The sequence below is a fragment of the Schistocerca cancellata genome, chromosome 8 (genome assembly GCF_023864275.1).
Source record: "Schistocerca cancellata isolate TAMUIC-IGC-003103 chromosome 8, iqSchCanc2.1, whole genome shotgun sequence".
In the NCBI taxonomy this organism is placed as follows: domain Eukaryota; kingdom Metazoa; phylum Arthropoda; class Insecta; order Orthoptera; family Acrididae; genus Schistocerca; species Schistocerca cancellata.
The window spans coordinates 62,268,793-62,287,875 of record NC_064633.1 but is presented as its reverse complement, the minus strand read 5'-3'; the positions used below and the strand labels follow the sequence as shown (position 1 = coordinate 62,287,875).

Genomic DNA, 19,083 nt, shown 5'->3' with positions numbered 1-19,083 from the left:
GGACGAAAAAGGCGTCATTTTGGAGCATTACATGCCTAGAGGGACCACTGCCTCCAGTGCATCATACACAGATCTCCTAAGAAATCATCTGCGGCCTGCAATCAAACCAAATCGACGTGGATTGCAGTCAGCAGGTGTCCTTTCGCAACATGACAATGCAGGGCCCCACACTGCCCGTACAACAGTTGCAACAATCACAGCCCTGCATTTTGAGTGTCTTCCTCATCCACCATACTCACCAGACCTTGGATCACTCAAAGACGCAATGGGAGGAAAGAAGCTCCGTTCTGATGAAGAGGTATGCCACGCGGTGCATAAGTGGTTGCGCGGACTACCAAACGAATTTTTTTCTAAAGGAATTTATGCACTTTGTAAGCGCTGGAGGACTCGCATTGAGCGTGGGGGAGATTATGTTGAAAAGTGATAGACCTTTGAACCACTTCTGCACAATAAATAACATTTAAAAATATTTAACGTTTTGACTCACCCTCGTATCTGGTGGCAATGTGACTGATTAGGTTGTGTGATGAACTTAATATTCAGCATTGGTTACTTTGACGTCCATAATGAACCCGCGATAGGCAGTTTTCATTCACCAAACAGATGGGAAATATTACGTTATTTTGTTAATATTGCCGATTCTTGAGACGAATTGTATTAAGTGTACTATATGCTATGTGTTGTACTAATTTATGCGATTTTTTTTGTAGTAATTACTCTAATAAAACCGTAATTTATTTGAATTTTTCCAGTTGCTTTACTTTGGTCGGACTAATACTCCTATCTCATGCTTTTTATGAAGTAATGATGAATGACTATCTTGTGATTCATGTTAGTGTGGATTATTAACTTTTACTATCTCAGAACGATATCTATGAGGAGTCACAGCTGTATGTTAGGGCGAGCCGAACAGCGAAATTGCGCCTGCCGAGTTCTTATCATATTGTTTTCAGACGGTGTGGCGTTGTCAGTCCATGTGTGAGTAATTGTATCCGTGATTTAATCTTTTATTTTCATACGTATGGATAGGAACTTGCGATTGGTAGGCTACAGACGTTGTTTATTAATCTAGCCATACCGGAACATCTGTAAAATGCTGATAGATTATATCTTTGTGTAGTTCATGCTTCGGTTTAGTCACATTCTCGTGTTGGATACAGTTCTCTCTTTTTAACAGACGCCGTACAAATTAACACTTTAATGTATTGTTTGAGATCTACATTTCTTGATAACCTTCTTGCTTTTGAGTCCACAGTTAACTTTTGTTGAATCTTCATAAATTTTGCTCGTTTCGCTCTGCCGGATTCTTTTTTCAGAATCAAAAACTTGATGTTCAGTTCACTTAATTTGCCAAACTACAAAGCTTTATGCTGAAACAAATATTTTATTTTGCTTTAATAAAAAGTGTACAACGCGTGGTTTTATCTACAACGGCAAACTTACTATCGTCAACTGAGTTGAAACTTTCAGTTAACAAGCATGAAGTAATGTGTGAACTCATTACCATTGGTATCTCACCCGTCATGAGAGTTGTTTCAATTGTTATTGAGACATCTGAAATGACTCAGTATTTAAGGACATGCTGGTAACTCCCAGGAAAATATTTTATTCTGTACTAAGTGCTGTTATCGTTACCAAGCTAGTGTTCGGTACTAATTTAGTACACTGTATGTGTTCAGTATCGCATATTAAGAATCTGAGATTCAGGAAGAGTCCACCATTCTGATTACGGTTACAGCCGGCTAATGAAACGGTAGTAAGAGTCTTTTTTTTACGAGAAACGAGACCAGATTAACAATAAAGGAAATATGTTATTGCAGGAGTATAGGAAGCAATCAACGAATAAAATGATACCTACGAGTACAGTATGATAACCTATTAACTCACACTTCAACTCTGACATTTTTACACCGGTTGGCATAAACAACAAAAGCGAAGATCATAATGGGGTTCTGGCGTACTACAACAGCACGTGGAACTATTACAATTTCACAGAGATTTACACAAAAGATTGCAAAAAGTCGGTAGGTAGCTGTTTGGTCCTGAAAATGTCGCCCATTACGCCAGCGGATGCCTTTGGTGTCCTTGGCAAGTCTGGGTCGTCGAAGTCCACTTCGTACAGCCCGAACTTCACACTGTGTAAACAAAAGAAAAAGAAAAATTACGTTTCATAGTGTTTACTATACACAGATGTGTTTAATAACGTAGAATTAGACAAACGTATATTGATTTGTATCTGTAAGGGGCGACCAAATATTTTTGCGTTCGAAGGCCGCGTGTCCAGAATCGGTATACCCAGCAGGCAGAATCGTCGTGAGCATTGAGGTAATCTTCCTATCGGCGCCGCAGGCTAAAGATACCCGTTTAGTAAAACATTGTGTACTGCTCCGTGAAAGTTCGGAGCCGCCTGCTGCACATGCACCTCCGGCTGTAATCGTCTACCTTTCAAGACCTTTTTTAATGGACCGTGACAATCGCATAGGGAGAGGCCAGGACTACTAGGTGTGTAAATAAAGTTTCAAGACAGATTTTTTCGTGAGTAGCGATGGCCGTAGACCGGTCTCACCACGTGCGCCATGTGCTGGGTGTGCTGTTGGCTAAGGAAGCCAAACACTGGCATTCGCCGGCGAAACGCTGAAGTGAAAAGATCGCGAGTGCTGGGAGTGTCTGTTTCGAAACGTCGTCGAGGAATCGAAACGTCCAAAATGCAGTGCCTCTTGGAGCAGAGGTGTTCGATCAAATTTTGTGTGAAACTGAACAAGACCGGTACGGAAGCGTTCGAAATGATTCAAGAGGCCTATATAGAATACGCCATGTCACGTGCCATGGTTTTCATGTGGCACAAAAGGTTCAAAGATGGCCGCGAAGACTTGGAGGACGATGGACGCTCTGGAAGGCCTTCAACGAGCAGAACCGACGAAAATCTGGCCAAAGTGCGTCAAGTTTTAAACAGTGACCGACGTCTCAGCCTCAGAATGAGTGCAGATGAAGTGGGTTTGCATCACCAAACTGTGTTTCAGATAGTGACAGAAGATCTAATTATGAGAAAAGTGTGCACGAAACTTGTCTCTAAAGTCCTCTCGGATGAACAGAAGGAGCGGAGTCTGGCACTTTCACAGGACATGCTTGAATATTTACAAACCGAACCTGATTTTTTGGACAAAGTGGTCACTGGTGATGAGACCTGGCTCTTCGAAAACGATCCAAAGTCGAAGAGGCAAAGCTTGGAGTGGAACACCTCCGCATCACCAAAGCTGATGAAAGACCGCATGAACAAATCACGTGTGAAAAGCATGCTCATTGCTTTCTTTGACGCAAAGGGAATGATATACCCAAAGAATTTGTGCCTGCCAGAGAATGGTCAGTATTATACTGGAGTGGTCCACTGTTTGGGGGATCGAGTCCGCCAAGTCTGCCCGGAGAAGAAAGACGACTGGATGCTCCACCATGACAATTCGACCGGTCACACCTGCTTCGCTGTCACTGAAGTTTTGACCATGTTTGATAAGGCAACGCTGCCGCAGCCACCGTATATCCCTGACCTCGTCCCCAGTGTCTTCCTTTTGTTCCCCTGGATGAAGAGAGACCTGAACGGGAAGCGGTTTGACAGTGTTGCAGTAGTCCAAAAGGTTTCGACGAGGGTTTTGAACAGCATTCCGGTGAAGGATTTCTAGGGAGCTTACCACCAGTGGAAATTTCGTTGCAAGCGGTGTGCGGATTTTAAAGGCACCTATTCTCAAGGCACCTATTTTGAAGAATTGTAGTCCGGTGCATGAAATTAATCAATGAATTTTGTGTTCTGAGACCAGCCTTGAAGCCTTATTTACACACCCTGTATAAGGTGAATACTGGAGTGTGTCCCACGTTAGTTGGCCCCACTTCTAGACGTCTCTCAGATCGACCGGCGTCTTGTGTCGAATCGCGACGAGCTCAGAACTTGGCGCACCACTCCAGAATGGTGGTTTTAGATGGCCATGCTGCCCCAGATGCATTCTTCTTCTCCGATGGATGTCTATCGGTGTTTGTCCTTCAATGGCCACGGAAAGAATAACAGCACGCTGTCCATCTTTGGACTAATCTCGTAATAAGGTCGCCATAGTTCATGTTTCCGCATTTACCGCACGCACGTCAGGAAGACACGAAAGCCATACTAATCCGTTGTGCACATGTCGGTGCTCTTCTACCGCCATCGCAGTCGCATAAGCGACATCGCAGTTGCATGAACACTACATTAACGCTCTCAGGCGGAAAACATTTTGATTGCCCCTTATAATATGTAATGTTTTACTTAAAACAACCATTTAATACAAGTAAAATATTTAATGTTTTACTTAAAGCAACCGTTTAACAAAGAAAATACGCTTGTTTTACATATCCTCATTTGCAGGTAATATCCAAGTAGAAGGAGGTGACTGTTACTAGGCTGCCAGCTGCAACAAGTTCATGTTAATCGCCGGGCCTTCAGTGATTATCGACACAGCAATTAAACAGCTCAACTACGAAGTTTTCTTCAACGAATCTAAACTAATGATAGATCTTAGTGGTCGACAAAAATGGATGAAGACTCATTATGGGAATATCACACGAGACATAGAATGAAACGTTTATGTGTGGTGACCCAGGAAAATTGCTAGAAAAAGATGAAAAAATTTGACGGTGCCTGTCATCGGATAAAATCTTACGTAAAAAAAGTTACGTAGCGTTAAAGCTAAGACACTGAAACATACTATTAAGATTGCACTCTTCAGAAAATTTGATATGAACACAAAGCAGTTAGTGCGTAAAAGGGATGCAACATACCGAGGAAAAACTTGAGAAACTGATGATCCGATGGATAAGTGCATTTAAGAGACAATGAACTATTGTTTACAAAGATAGAAACTAAAAAGTCACGAACTACAAAGAGATTGTTCAAATGGCTGTGAGTACTATGGGACTCAACTGCTGAGGTCATGTCCCCTAGAACTTAGAGCTACTTAAATCTAACTAACCTAATGACATCACGCACATCCATGCCCGAGGCAGGATTCGAACCTGCGACCGTAGCGTTCGCGCGGTTCCAGACTGTAGCGCCTAGAACCGCTCGGCCACTCTGGCCGGCGAACTACAAAGAGAAACAGCCGTTCTACTGGTCATGTATGGAATGCACAAAATATATGTGTCTAGTCGCTAAGCCAGAGAATAAAACTAGAACTAGTGGTAAATTCGCAACCACAAGGAATTCTGAGTGTAGCAAGAATCCAAGAAGTCTTTACAGATAGGCCTACTACAAACAACACGAACCCTAGATCCCAAAATAGAAAATTTAGTTTGGTGACACGTATCAACGTATCCCCAGTGGTTTAAATCGAAATTTCTAAAAATAACTAACGCTTCCTTTACACAATGGTTCGAACTTTTACATTCACACATTAAAATGTATTTTACTACGTACCTCATCAATACAAGAAATTACTTAGTCAGTACAAGACAGTGCTATTTTTCACAGAATATACACTCCTGGAAATGGAAAAAAGAACACATTGACACCGGTGTGTCAGACCCACCATACTTGCTCCGGACACTGCGAGAGGGCTGTACAAGCAATGATCACACGCACGGCACAGCGGACACACCAGGAACCGCGGTGTTGGCCGTCGAATGGCGCTAGCTGCGCAGCATTTGTGCAACCGCCGCCGTCAGTGTCAGCCAGTTTGCCGTGGCATACGGAGCTCCATCGCAGTCTTTAACACTGGTAGCATGCCGCGACAGCGTGGACGTGAACCGTATGTGCAGTTGACGGACTTTGAGCGAGGGCGTATAGTGGGCATGCGGGAGGCCGGGTGGACGTACCGCCGAATTGCTCAAACACGTGGGGCGTGAGGTCTCCACAGTACATCGATGTTGTCGCCAGTGGTCGGCGGAAGGTGCACGTGCCCGTCGACCTGGGACCAGACCGCAGCGACGCACGGATGCACGCCAAGACCGTAGGATCCTACGCAGTGCCGTAGGGGACCGCACCGCCACTTCCCAGCAAATTAGGGACACTGTTGCTCCTGGGGTATCGGCGAGGACCATTCGCAACCGTCTCCACGAAGCTGGGCTACGGTCCCGCACACCGTTAGGCCGTCTTCCGCTCACGCCCCAACATCGTGCAGCCCGCCTCCAGTGGTGTCGCGACAGGCGGGAATGGAGGGACGAATGGAGACGTGTCGTCTTCAGCGATGAGAGTCGCTTCTGCCTTGGTGCCAATGATGGTCGTATGCGTGTTTGGCGCCGTGCAGGTGAGCGCCACAATCAGGACTGCATACGACCGAGGCACACAGGGCCAACACCCGGCATCATGGTGTGGGGAGCGATCTCCTACACTGGCCGTACACCACTGGTGATCGTCGAGGGGACACTGAATAGTGCACGGTACATCGAAACCGTCATCGAACCCATCGTTCTACCATTCCTAGACCGGCAAGGGAACTTGCTGTTCCAACAGGACAATGCACGTCCGCATGTATCCCGCGCCACCCAACGTGCTCTAGAAGGTGTAAGTCAACTACCCTGGCCAGCAAGATCTGCGGATCTGTCCCCCATTGAGCATGTTTGGGACTGGATGAAGCGTCGTCTCACGCGGTCTGCACGTCCAGCACGAACGCTGGTCCAATTGAGGCGCCAGGTGGAAGTGGCATGGCAAGCCGTTCCACAGGACTACATCCAGCATCTCTACGATCGTCTCCATGGGAGAATAGCAGCCTGCATTGCTGCGAAAGGTGGATATACAGTGTACTAGTGCCGACATTGTGCATGCTCTGTTGCCTGTGTCTATGTGCCTGTGGGTCTGTCAGTGTGATCATGTGATGTATCTGACCCCAAGAATGTGTCGATAAAGTTTCCCCTTCCTGGGACAATGAATTCACGGTGTTCTTATTTCAATTTCCAGGAGTGTAGATAACAAACATACTGCTACTCGCTTCTGATACGATCTATTGCGTTTGTAAAAACTACTCTAAAATTTTACAACTATGCCACACGATATTCCTTTCAATGTTGTCAGCTAAACGTCCTGCAAAACGAAAGGAATAGTATGCGTCACCTTCAAGAACTGTTTTCCAACTTCATTAGTATTACTACAAGAGAATTTCTATTTGCTGCACTTACAAAAATAAAAAAAATAAAAAAACGACGCGTCATGAAAAAATTATCCGAATGGGAAATGAAAATCAGTAGACGTGATGTACATGTAGAGACAAACAAATGGTTACAATTTCAGAAAAACTGGACGATTTGTTGAACTGAAACAGCTTCACAATTTGAGCGTGTCAGCAACACATTGCTTCACGTTTGACAGGCAACGGCCTTGCCTCAGTGGACTCGGTCAGAGGGTTAGCTGCCCTCTGTAATAAAAAAACTGAGTTAATGGAACAACGACGAACTGAAACGGGTGTCTTGCGACGTCCGCCCTGGGCAGATACAACGAACGAAAACGAACAAAATGAGATTAAAAAAAAAAAGAAGTAGTATTAAAAAAAAAGTGGATTCACCGGTTCCCGTAAGATCAACGAAGTTAAGCGCTGTTGGGCGTGACCGGCACCTGGATGGGTGACCATCCAGCTGCCATGCGCTGTTGCCATTTTTCGTGGTGCACTCAGCCTCGTGATGCCAATTGAGGAGCTACTCGACCGAACAGTAGCGGCTTCGGTCAAGAATACCATCATAACGATCGGGAGATCGGTGTGCATGCACGTCACACGTACCGATCTCAGTCCCATTCGGATAACTTCATCGTGGTGCGATTTTGTTTGTTTGTTTTGGAGTGTGGAAAGGTAGGAAGAGTATATAGAGGAGTTATACAAAGGGTACCGATCTCAGTCCCATTCGGATAACTTCTTCGTGGTGCGATTTTGTTTGTTTGTTTTGGAGCGTGGAAAGGTAGGAAGAGTATATAGAGGAGTTATACAAAGGATACCGATCTCAGTCCCATTCGGATAACTTCTTCGTGGTGCGATTTTGTTTGTTTGTTTTGGGGCGTGGAAAGGTAGGAAGAGTATATAGAGGAGTTATACAAAGGAGATGAATTTGCAGGCAATATCATAGAAATTAGAGATGACTTAGATGAAGGGGAGAGAGGAGAAATGATACTGCGAGAAGAATTTGCGAAATGATACTGAGACAACAATTTAAGAGAGCACTGAAATATCTAAGTCGAAACAAGGTGCGGGAATAGACGACATTCTGTCGGACCTACCGATAGTCTTGGGAGAGCTAGCCATGACAAAACACGTCCATCTGGTATGCAACACACATAAGACAGGGGAAATACCCTCAGACTTGAAGAAGAATGTGCTAGTTCCAATTCCAAAGAAAGCAGGTGCTGACAAGTGTAAATATTACTGACCCATCAGTTTAATACGAGGGTTGTCCAGAAAGTAAGTTCCGATCGGTCGCGAAATGGAAACCACAGCGAAAACCAGAAACGTTTTATTTGCAACAGTTAGGTACACCTTTCACCTACTTCTCTACATAGTTGCCGCTCCAACTTCCGAGTTTTGTCGTAGTGTTGCATCGACTTTCCAATATCCTCGTCACAGAAAGCAGATGCCTGTGCTTTCAGCCAGTTATCTGCACTGATCTTCAGCTCATTGTCTGTGGAAAAGTTTTGTCTTCATAGCCAGGCAAACTCACGTTAGCATTTGTGGACTTAGAGAAAGCTTCTGGCGATGTTTACGAGAATACTCTCTTTGAAATTCTGAAGGTAGCAGGAGTAAAATACAGGGAGTGAAAAGCTATTCACAACTTTTAATTAAATTTTGTTTGCACCCTGTACAGTTATCAGCCATTTCTGTATAGTTAGCTACTGTGTTCGAGAAGGTGCGACCCTCTCACACGCAGAAGTGAAGTAGTTCGTAGTGCTCAAAAAATGGTTCAAATGGCTCTGAGCACTATGGGACTCAACTGCTGTGGTCATAAGTGCCTTAGAACTTAGAACTACTTAAACCTAACTAACCTAAGGACAACACACACATCCATGCCCGAGGCAGGATTCGAACCTGCGACCGTAGCGGTCGTGCGGTTCCAGACTGTAGCGCCTTCAACCGCTCGGCCACTCCGGCCGGCAGTTCGTAGTGCCACACGATTGAATTATAACAAAAGGTAGATGGATCATAGTCACTCACGAATTCAGTGCTGGACAAGTACCCCTAGCACGCAGCCACGCCATCCATAGTCGATACAGAACCAATACACAGCCCCGCTCCAGTGCTCACCGCACGACACAGGACACAGAGATTGGTACAGCTGCAGCACACGCTGGCTCTAGACGTTCAGAGCACGAAAAAATGTCGTCATGGCTATGAAGTTGAGGTGCGCGTCGGTAGACGACGTTGGCAGGTTACGGTTTCGACGTGATTACATGCCATCCAATTTGGCCCGTTCCACACATCTGCCGTTGTTTCTCACCGACGAATGATACAGGAACCAAATGTGTGTTCGTTTGTATCCTCCTGTTCGCTTGCAGCAATTCGATGGCGATCTTCAACTTCTGCAAGAGACCACACCACCGCATCACCCCTGTTTGTCTTGGAATGGTTAGACGATTGGAGGGAGACCCCCGTGGACGCTAGCGTACATGTCAGGTCAGCAGCTCTTCTTACCTCAATACATGGTAATTACAAAGTCCATGAAACATTTCAAAAAACTGGTAGAGATAAATAGCCGAGAACAACGTAACCACAAACTCCTTTTTTTTTTACAACGTTTGTAAATTCTCTAGATGTTCACCCTTTACCACAGGCCATACATCTACATCTACATCTACATCTACATCCATACTCCGCAAGCCACCTGACGGTGTGTGGCGGAGGGTACCTTCAGTACCTCTATCGGTTCTCCCTTCTATTCCAGTCTCGTATTGTTCGTGGAAAGAAGGATTGTCGGTATGTCTCTGTGTGGGCTCTAATCTCTCTGATTTTATCCTCATGGTCTCTTCGCGAGATATACGTAGGAGGGAGCAATATACTGCTTGACTCTTCGGTGAAGGTATGTTCTCGAAACTTTGACAAAAGCCCGTACCGAGCTACTGAGCGTCTCTCCTGCAGAGTCTTCCACTGGAGTTTATCTATCATCTCCGTAACGCTTTCGCGATTACTAAATGACCCTGTAACGAAGCGCGCTGCTCTCCGTTGGATCTTCTCGATGTCTTGTATCAACCCTATCTGGTACGGATCCCACACTGCTGAGCAGTATTCAAGCAGTGGGCGAACAAGCGTACTGTAACCTACTTCCTTTGTTTTCGGATTGCATTTCCTTAGGATTCTTCCAATGAATCTCAGTCTGGCATCCGCTTTACCGACAATCAACATTATATGATCATTCCATTTTAAATCACTCCTAATGCGTACTCCCAGATAATTTATGGTATTAACTGCTTCCAGTTGCTGACCTGCTATTTTGTAGCAAAATGATAAAGGATCTATCTTTCTGTGTATTCGCAGCACATTACACTTGTCTATATTGAGATTCAGTTGCCATTCCCTGCACCATGCGTCAATTCGCTGCAGATCCTCCTGCATTTCAGTACAATTTTCCATTGTTACAACCTCTCGATACACCACAGCATCATCTGCAAAAAGCCTCAGTGAACTTCCGATGTCATCCACCAGGTCATTTATGTATATTGTGAATAGCAACGGTCCTATGACACTCCCCTGCGGCACACCTGAAATTACTCTTACTTCGGAAGACTTCTCTCCATTGAGAATAACATGCTGCGTCCTGTTATCTAGGAACTCCTCAATCCAATCACACAATTGGTCTGATAGTCCATATGCTCTTACTTTGTTCAATAAACGACTGTGGGGAACTGTATCGAACGCCTTGCGGAAGTCAAGAAACACGGCATCTACCTGTGAACCCGTGTCTATGGCCCTCTGAGTCTCGTGGACGAATAGCGCGAGCTGGGTTTCACATGACCGTCTTTTTCGAAACCCATGCTGATTCCTACAGAGTAGATTTCTAGTCTCCAGAAAAGTCATTATACTCGAACACATCTGATTGGTGGTCCGTTTCTTCCCACTACCGGCCCAGCATATCAAGAGTGGCGGTAACAACAGCTGCTGCAGTGCAGCGCCGCTAGTGTTAAACGTTATGTGGAACGTGAACGCACTCCTTGATGTAGCGCCACAGACAAGAAAAGAGAGGAAGAAGAAGTAACGTATGGCGTCAAGTCTCGTGAGCGTTTTGCCCATCTCGTACACAGTTATGGAAATGTGGAGGAGTGCCATCTTGTTGAAAGATGAAAAGCCTGCTATCAGCCTCAAGTTCCGGTATCAGCCACAATTGCACCCGATCGCGACAGGCGGCACCACTGACAGAACTCCCAGAGAAGAAGAAAGGTTAGTAGACTCTGTCGTTGGACGCTGCACATAACACGTTAACTTTCTCGGAATCCCGGATGCGTTCAACAATTGCGTATCGATTCTCTGTCCTCAAATACGTATGTTGTGTCGGTTGACCTCCAATCAAAGGCAGAAAGGGCCTTCTTCACTGTATATTAATTTGCTTGTGCAGTCGTCATTTTCGAGATGCTTCTACATATCAACGCAGAACTGCAGATGGCGCAAGTTGTCACCGAGGCTCACGGTTTGGAGGAGCACCAGTTTGTGCAGCTTCACTCTTTGTCGCTTACGAAGCATTTTCTGCACAGTTGGCTTAGGGTTGTTCAGTTCTTTAGTTGATCGAGAGACAGATGTCGTTGGACAGTCGACTGTCTGTTCTGACTTGCCCAACTGCCCCGAACGTTGTGTATCCCACAAACAGCTACCCTCTTCGAATTTCTTTTAGCGCTGATAAACTGATGGTGTGTTCTGGAACTTCTGGGCAGAAAGCTCCTCGTACACTCACTGTCGATTTCCAACATGTAAATTCTACAACACGGAATACTTTCTCTAACCTATGTAAAACCTTCTGGTGTTTCCAGGTCACTTCCAATCATGCAAGCATCCTTCAGAGTTGATAAACATTGTATATTTTTCGAATAATTAAATGGCATTCTAAGCAAATTCCTATCACTTGACTTCCCCTTCCATTCCTCAGTCCATGCTCTACTACTATTTATCCTACTCTTTCGTTTCCAACTGCTGAACATCCGTCATCAGGTCAAAATTAAATTTTTAGCCTCTTTGAGAAACTGCATAATGTATTTTGTTTCATCAAGTATACTTTCAACTTCTTTATCAGCTGCATTTCTAGCAGGCATATACACTTCGACGGCCGCTGTGCTTGCTTTGTGTCAATCTTGGCTACGATGATGCGTACAGTATGCTGTTGATAGTAGATCACTGACATTCCTGGTTCTTAAGTTAAAATCTTCTGGGTTGTTAGCCCGCGTCACGATAATGTCTAAAATAATCGACGTATTCTAGCAATGGTGGACACCGAAACATCCGGAAGAAGATTCCAGCAAAGAGGTCGAAACGTCGATCATTTTAGAAGGAAGTATGACGCGGCCTAGCGATCCAGAAGATTTTAACTTTAGTAACAACGGCCACAAAAGCCTGCACACTTACATTTCTAGTTCTTATTCATTATTAGACTTCCTCCCGCCTTAATCTTTTATTGATTATACAGGGTGTTGCGAAAAGGTACGACCAAACTTTCAGGAAACATTCCTCACACACAAAGAAAGAAAATATGTTATGTGGACATGTGTCCGGAAACGTTTACTTTCCATGTTAGAGCTCTTTTTATTACTTCTCTTCAAATCACATTAATCATGGAATGGAAACACACAGCAACAGAACGTACCATCGTGACTTCAAACACTTTGTTACAGGAAATGTTCAAAATTGTCCTCCGTTAGCGAGGATACTTGCATCCACCCTCCGTCGCATGGAATCCCTGATGCGCTGATGCAGCCCTGGAGAATGGCGTATTGTATCACAGCCGTCCACAATACGAGCACGAAGAGTCTCTACATTTGGTGCCGGGGTTGCGTAGACAAGAGCTTTCAAATGCCCCCATAAATGAAAGTCAAGAGGGTTGAGGTCAGGAGAGCGTGGAGGCCATGGAATTGGTCCGCCTCTACCAATCCATCGGTCACCGAATCTGTTGTTGAGATGCGTACGAACACTTCAACTGAAATGTGCAGGAGCTCCATCGTGCACGAAGCACATGTTGTGTCGTACTTGTAAAGGCACAAGTTCTAGCAGCACAGGTAGAGTATCCCGTATGAAATCATGATAACGTGCTCCATTAAGCGTAGGTGGAAGAACATGGGGCCCAATCAAGACATCACCAACAATGCCTGCCCGAAAGTTCACAGAAAATCTGTGTTGATGACGTGATTGCACGATTGCGTGCGGATTCTCGTCAGCCCACACATGTTGATTGTGAAAATTTACAATCTGATCACGTTGGAATGAAGCCTCATCCGTAAAGAGAACATTTGCACTTAAATTAGGATTGACACATTGTTGGATGAACCATTCGCAGAAGTGTACCCGTGGAGGCCTATCAGCTGCTGATAGTGCCTGCGCACGCTGTACATGGTACGGAAACGACTGGTTCTCCCGTAGCACTCTCCATACAGAGACGTGGTCAAAGTTAACTTGTACAGCAGCAACTTCTCTGACGCTGACATTAGGGTTATCGTCAACTGCACGAAGAATTGCCTCGTCCATTGCAGGTGCCTTCGTCGTTCTAGATCTTCCCCTGTCGCGAGTCATAGGCTGGAATGTTCCGCGCTCCCTAAGACGCCGATAAATTGCTTCGTACGTCTTCCTGTCGGGACACTTTCGTTCTGGAAATCTGTCTCGATAGTCAATACAAACGTACCGCGCCACGGGTATTGCCACGTGCTAATCCATACATCAAATGGGCATCAGCCAACTCCGCATTTGTAAACATTGCACTGACTGCAAAACCACGTTCGTGATGGACACTAACCTGTTGATGCTATGTACTGATGTGCTTGATGCTAGTACTGTAGAGCAATGAGTCGCATGTCAACACAAGCACCGAAGTCAACATTACCTTCCTTCAGTTGGGCCAACTGGCGGTGAATCGAGGAATTACAGTACATACTGACGAAACTAAAATGAACTCTAACATGGAAATTAAGCGTTTCCGGACACATGCCCACATAACATCTTTTTCTTTATTTGTGCGTGAGGAATGTTTCCTGAAAGTTTGGCCGTACCTTTTTGTAACACTCTGTATAACATCCAGGAAGACTGAATCATATGTTTTTCCGATAGGTTGCGAAATGAAAACCACAGTGAGAATCGAAAGTGTTTTACTTGCAACATTCAGCTACTTGTCTACATAGTCGTCGTCCCCCCCCCCCCCCACCTCCGACTTAGACATTCGTCGTAGCGTTGTACCAACTATGCCACACGCCCGTCATAGAAGGCAGCCGCCTGTGCTTTCCGGCCGTTCTCTACGCTTGTCTGCAGCTTGTTGTCTTTGCCAAAACGCTGCCCTCTTCATGTGAGCAAAGAGATAAAAATCAGAAGTCTGTACGGTGGGTGATCAAACACTTCCCGTCGAAAACGTTGCAGGAGCGTCACTGTGTGCTGCCGACCATTTTTACTGTCGAAGGACAGTACCTGACGACAACACCACTCTTCGCTTGCTCTGGGTTGCTCTTCGTAGGTCACCTTCTCGAATCGTTTGATCCACTGGCTAAGGAATATCGTTGGTTTTCACTTGTTTCCTTGGCTGACCGCCTGCGTAGTGGACCTCTGTATGTCCTGCTTCATAGTTAGTGCCCCACTGCCGCACACTACTCTCATGCAGCGGCTGATTTACATGTAGGCCCGCTAGGCGCGGGTCTAGGTGGGCGGCATTTTTTTGCTCTGTACTCGCTTTAACCTTTTACGTTTTAAACTAATTGCGCTTACAAACGACAAAAAATTTTAATATTGTTAAACAACTTGCTAGTTTAAATAAGTCTTAAGAACGAAATTCGACAATACAAGCTTGGAAATATATATAGTTTACTTGGTGGTTGAATGGAAATTTATCATTGGGTTTCTATCTGGTGTCATCTTCAAGAGTGTTCAAAATATTTTGAAGTAAGCTGTCAGGGCGGCAACCTACGATACAGTGTTTGAAACGTTATTATTCCGAGAATGTTCTCGGTCGCTACTTAACCCTACCGTATTTTCCCCATGAAAATACCGGGACCCCGGAAAAGCTGTGATAAACTAATCAGCTGTTTCTTAAATACTGTAACATGTGTGCGCCTCAGTATGTAAAATCCAACTCTACTTAAAATTTCCTGTAGAAATTACGGGGAAGTGTCAAGTCAACCCTCAATTACTGTAATTAATGTGAAAGCTCTGTGGTCTTCAGTATCTGAACTTCGATTTAATGACACCCGTTTAAGAAAACATGTTGATACTGGGAATGTTTTACATTTTTAAACATATCTTTATACGAAAAGAACATAATCAGAATATCAGATAGTGTGTGAAATACACTTCACAAGAGTTTAAAAATTTTATTTAGTAATTTACTTACTTTTTTTGGCGGAAAAAGAAGAAGAAACCAACTTTCGTTTGTCTCATTTATTGTGTTGCAGCCTGCACGATATCAAAGTTCCCACTCTGTGCTATCGAATAGTACGTGGAATTGCAAATTTTATATTAAACTTCATAATCAACTTTTTTCCGTCGAGGAAACGTTATTTTTATTTTATGTGGGAACCAAAGGTGCGTTGGCGTGTGAACATAACAGCAATGTTCACACACATGAGAACAAACCCCAACAGCTGCCAACAACACCACTTAAACTTTGTAGTCTTCTCTGCCCACAGAAACCGCTAAAATGTTATAAGAATAGGTGTGATATGAGTCGCTCCAGCACACCTCACTGCAAGAAATTGCAAAAATTATTTGCTTTTTGTAAATTAGAAAGACGGTGTCAAGAATATTCAGAACACATTTGCTAAAATTCCGGCGACGCGGGAAGCAGAAGCCAAAAAAGGGACTGTCCCTTTTGCTTTAGGGGACGAATTCCAGCCGGCAGGTGTGTTTCTACTGTCCACTGACAACGGAGAAAGAGGCGACAATGAAATTAAATTATTGTGTATTGTCGTTCTTTCATAGCACAGTTACGTCGAGTAATCCGAGTTGATCAGTTCATCGCTCCGTGTTTAAAGGAAACATCTTTGTGCTCGTGTGCCGTATTTAAAGTTAAAAGCTTTGTGCTCGTGTGCAGTGTAGTACGATTGGAAGTGGCTACCCTCGTTCTTTCTTTACTTTTACAATATTTTTCTCTTGTTTTGACTGTTGGTTGACAATTTTGTAAGTGCCTTAACATAAATAATAGAGAAAAAAGCAAATGTGCAAAATTAAGTGTGGCGGCATTTCGGAAATTATCGAAGGAAAGGCGAGAACGAGAAGCCAATGTTCTAAAAACGCTTGGCAGAGTAGATAAATTTTTCGCAAAAAATGTTGCTGGTTCGACTTCGATTTCAGGTAGTACGGATGATATCTCTGGTACTGCAGCTGTTGTAAAAGAAGTAAATAGAAACGAAGCAAAAGTTAAAAACGAGGAAAAGGAAATTGTTCTTGATTTCGAGTTTCACGAAAAACTAAGTGTCGAGTCAGACATAAAAAGAAATAACGTCGTTAGTGATGATCCTGCAGAATGGTGTGTCAATGAACCAACATTCGACATTCTCTTACAACGTGGCATTAATCAAAATTGTAACGGTGATTTTTCTAATTCAAGAAGATCAATAGGCGATAAATCCAGATATTTTAACAAGAATGTATTTTACCGTAAACTTTTAAATGGCGAATCAACTTTCTTTGATTTTCTAGTATACTCCTGTATCACGGTTGCTGTTTTTTGTGCACCATGTAAATTGTTCGGATCTAAGGCAGCGATTGCTATTAATGGTATTGCAGATTGGAAAAATATTGCTAATATTTTATCTCATCATGAGAATTCACTTGAACGCAAAAATTCTGAGTTATCACTCTTAACAAGAAAAAAGTCGCTTGGAACAATAGATAACCATTTCGAGTCATATGTTGAGACACAAAAAATGGACTGGCGGAGTGTGTTGAAAAGGGTGTTTGCAGTAGCGAAGAAGCTAACAAGTCGTCGACTTCCCCCGAGTGGACACGCTGAAAGAGTCCATTCATTACATAATGGTCAGTTTAAGATGTCTCTTGAACTTATAGCCGAATCTGATCCTTTTCTCACACAGTACATTGAACGATATGGAAATCCAGGACAGGGACATACGACTTATCTTTCTTCAATAATCTGTGATGAAATAATAGAGTTTCTTTCAGAACGAGTAAAGAGAATTATCATAAGTGAAATAAAACAGGCCAAATATTTCTGTATACTAGTAGAGTCTCCTGCAGACATTTCACATATTGATCAATTATCTTTCATATTAAGATATATGAACGAGAATGTTGAACCTGTTGAACGTTTCCTTCTGTTTTTACCAAACCCGGGACACAAGTCCGGAAACTTAGCTAAGGCCGTACTAAAAGTCCTGTCTACAAATTCCATTGATATTACTGACAAGGGAACCTCCCCATCGCACCCCCCTCAGATTTAGTTATAAGTTGGCACAGTGGATAGGCCTTGAAAAACTGAACACAGATCAATCGAGAAAACAGGAAGAAGTTGTGTGGAACTACGAAAAAAATAAACAAAATATACAAACTGAGTAGTCCATGCTCAAGATAGGCAACATTAAGGATAGTACAAGCTCAGTACCGCCGTGGTCCTGTGGTTAGCGTGAGCAGCTGTTAAATGAGAGGTCCTCGGTTCAAGTCTTCCCTCGCGTGATAATTTTAATTTTTTATTTTCAGATAATTATGAAAGTTCAGGCACAAACACACAATCAACTTCGCTCTCCACAATTCCAGGACATGTTCCGATTTGCTTGGACATATGCAGGATTTGACAGTCTACACACGGAAAAATTTGAAAACGTTAAAAACATATGTTTTGACAGAGCACAGGGAAACCTGTGCGACTGTGAAACTATTGCATTCATTTGTTGCAGTTTATGTGACAAACTCTTATGTTTTCATAACTTTTTTGGGAGTGATTATCACATCCACAAGAAAACCAAAATCTGGCAAGGTAGAAGAATCTTTTTACCCATTCGCCAAGTGTACAAGATAGGTGGGTCAACAACATATTCCTGTCATGTGACGCACATGCCGCCACCAGTGTCGTATAGAATATATCAGACGTGTTTTCCTGTGGAGGAATCGGTTGACCTATGACCTTGCGATCAAATGTTTTCAGTTCCCATTGGAGAGGCACATCCTTTCGTCTACTAATCGCACGGTTTTGCAGAGCGGTCGCTAAACACAGACACTAAACTTATTACAGTGAACAGAGACGTCAATGAACGGACAGATCATAACTGCGAAAATAAAGAAATTAAACTTCTCACTCGAGCTAGCACTTGAACCAAGGACCTCTCATTTCCCAGGGGCTCACGCTAACCACGGGACCACGGCGCTCCTGTTCTCATACTGTCCTTGATGTTGCCTATCTTGTACATAGACTACTCAGTTTGTATATTTTGCTTATTTTTTTCATAGTTCCACACAACTTCTTCCTGTTTTCTTGATTGATCTGTGTTCAGTTTTTCAAGGCCTATCCACTGTGCCAACTTATAACTAAATCTGAGGGGGGTGCGATGGGGAGGTTCCCTTGTGAGTGTAGAGGCCAGTCATATGACAACGCAAGCAATATGTCAGGGACCTGCACTGGTTTGCATGCATGCATTAAAGAACGAAATCCTAAAGCGCATTATGTGCCTTGTTCACCACATTCTTTGAATTTAGTCGGCACTAGTGCTGCAAGCTGTTGTCGGGAAGCATATTCATTTTTCAATGTAGTGCAAAACCTTTATAATTTTTTCTCTGCTTCTACACAGCGCTGAGATAAACTTACTTCTTTCATGAAACCAGGAAGCAAAACGGTAAAAAGTTTATCAAAAATACGTTGGTCAGCAAGAGAGGAAGCGTGTGTAAGTCTATATGAAAACTGGGAGAGCGTTACCAATGGCCTCATACATATTGCTAATAATACGTGTGAAAAACCAGTTGTGCGAAATGAGGT

General features: G+C 43.7%; 1 protein-coding gene across 3 annotated transcripts in view; it reads right to left on the bottom strand.

Annotated features, from left to right (window-relative positions):
* Positions 1 to 1,398: 1,398 nt before the first annotated feature.
* Positions 1,399 to 19,083, bottom strand: part of LOC126094949 (myrosinase 1-like) — a 180,430-nt gene continuing 162,745 nt past the window's right edge. For all 3 annotated transcript variants that reach the window (XM_049909602.1, XM_049909604.1, XM_049909603.1), the window contains one exon: positions 1,399 to 2,135. In XM_049909602.1, coding sequence (XP_049765559.1) covers positions 2,000 to 2,135 — 136 coding nt within the window. In that variant the 3' untranslated portion in view covers positions 1,399 to 1,999. The remainder of the gene's footprint in view (positions 2,136 to 19,083) is intronic.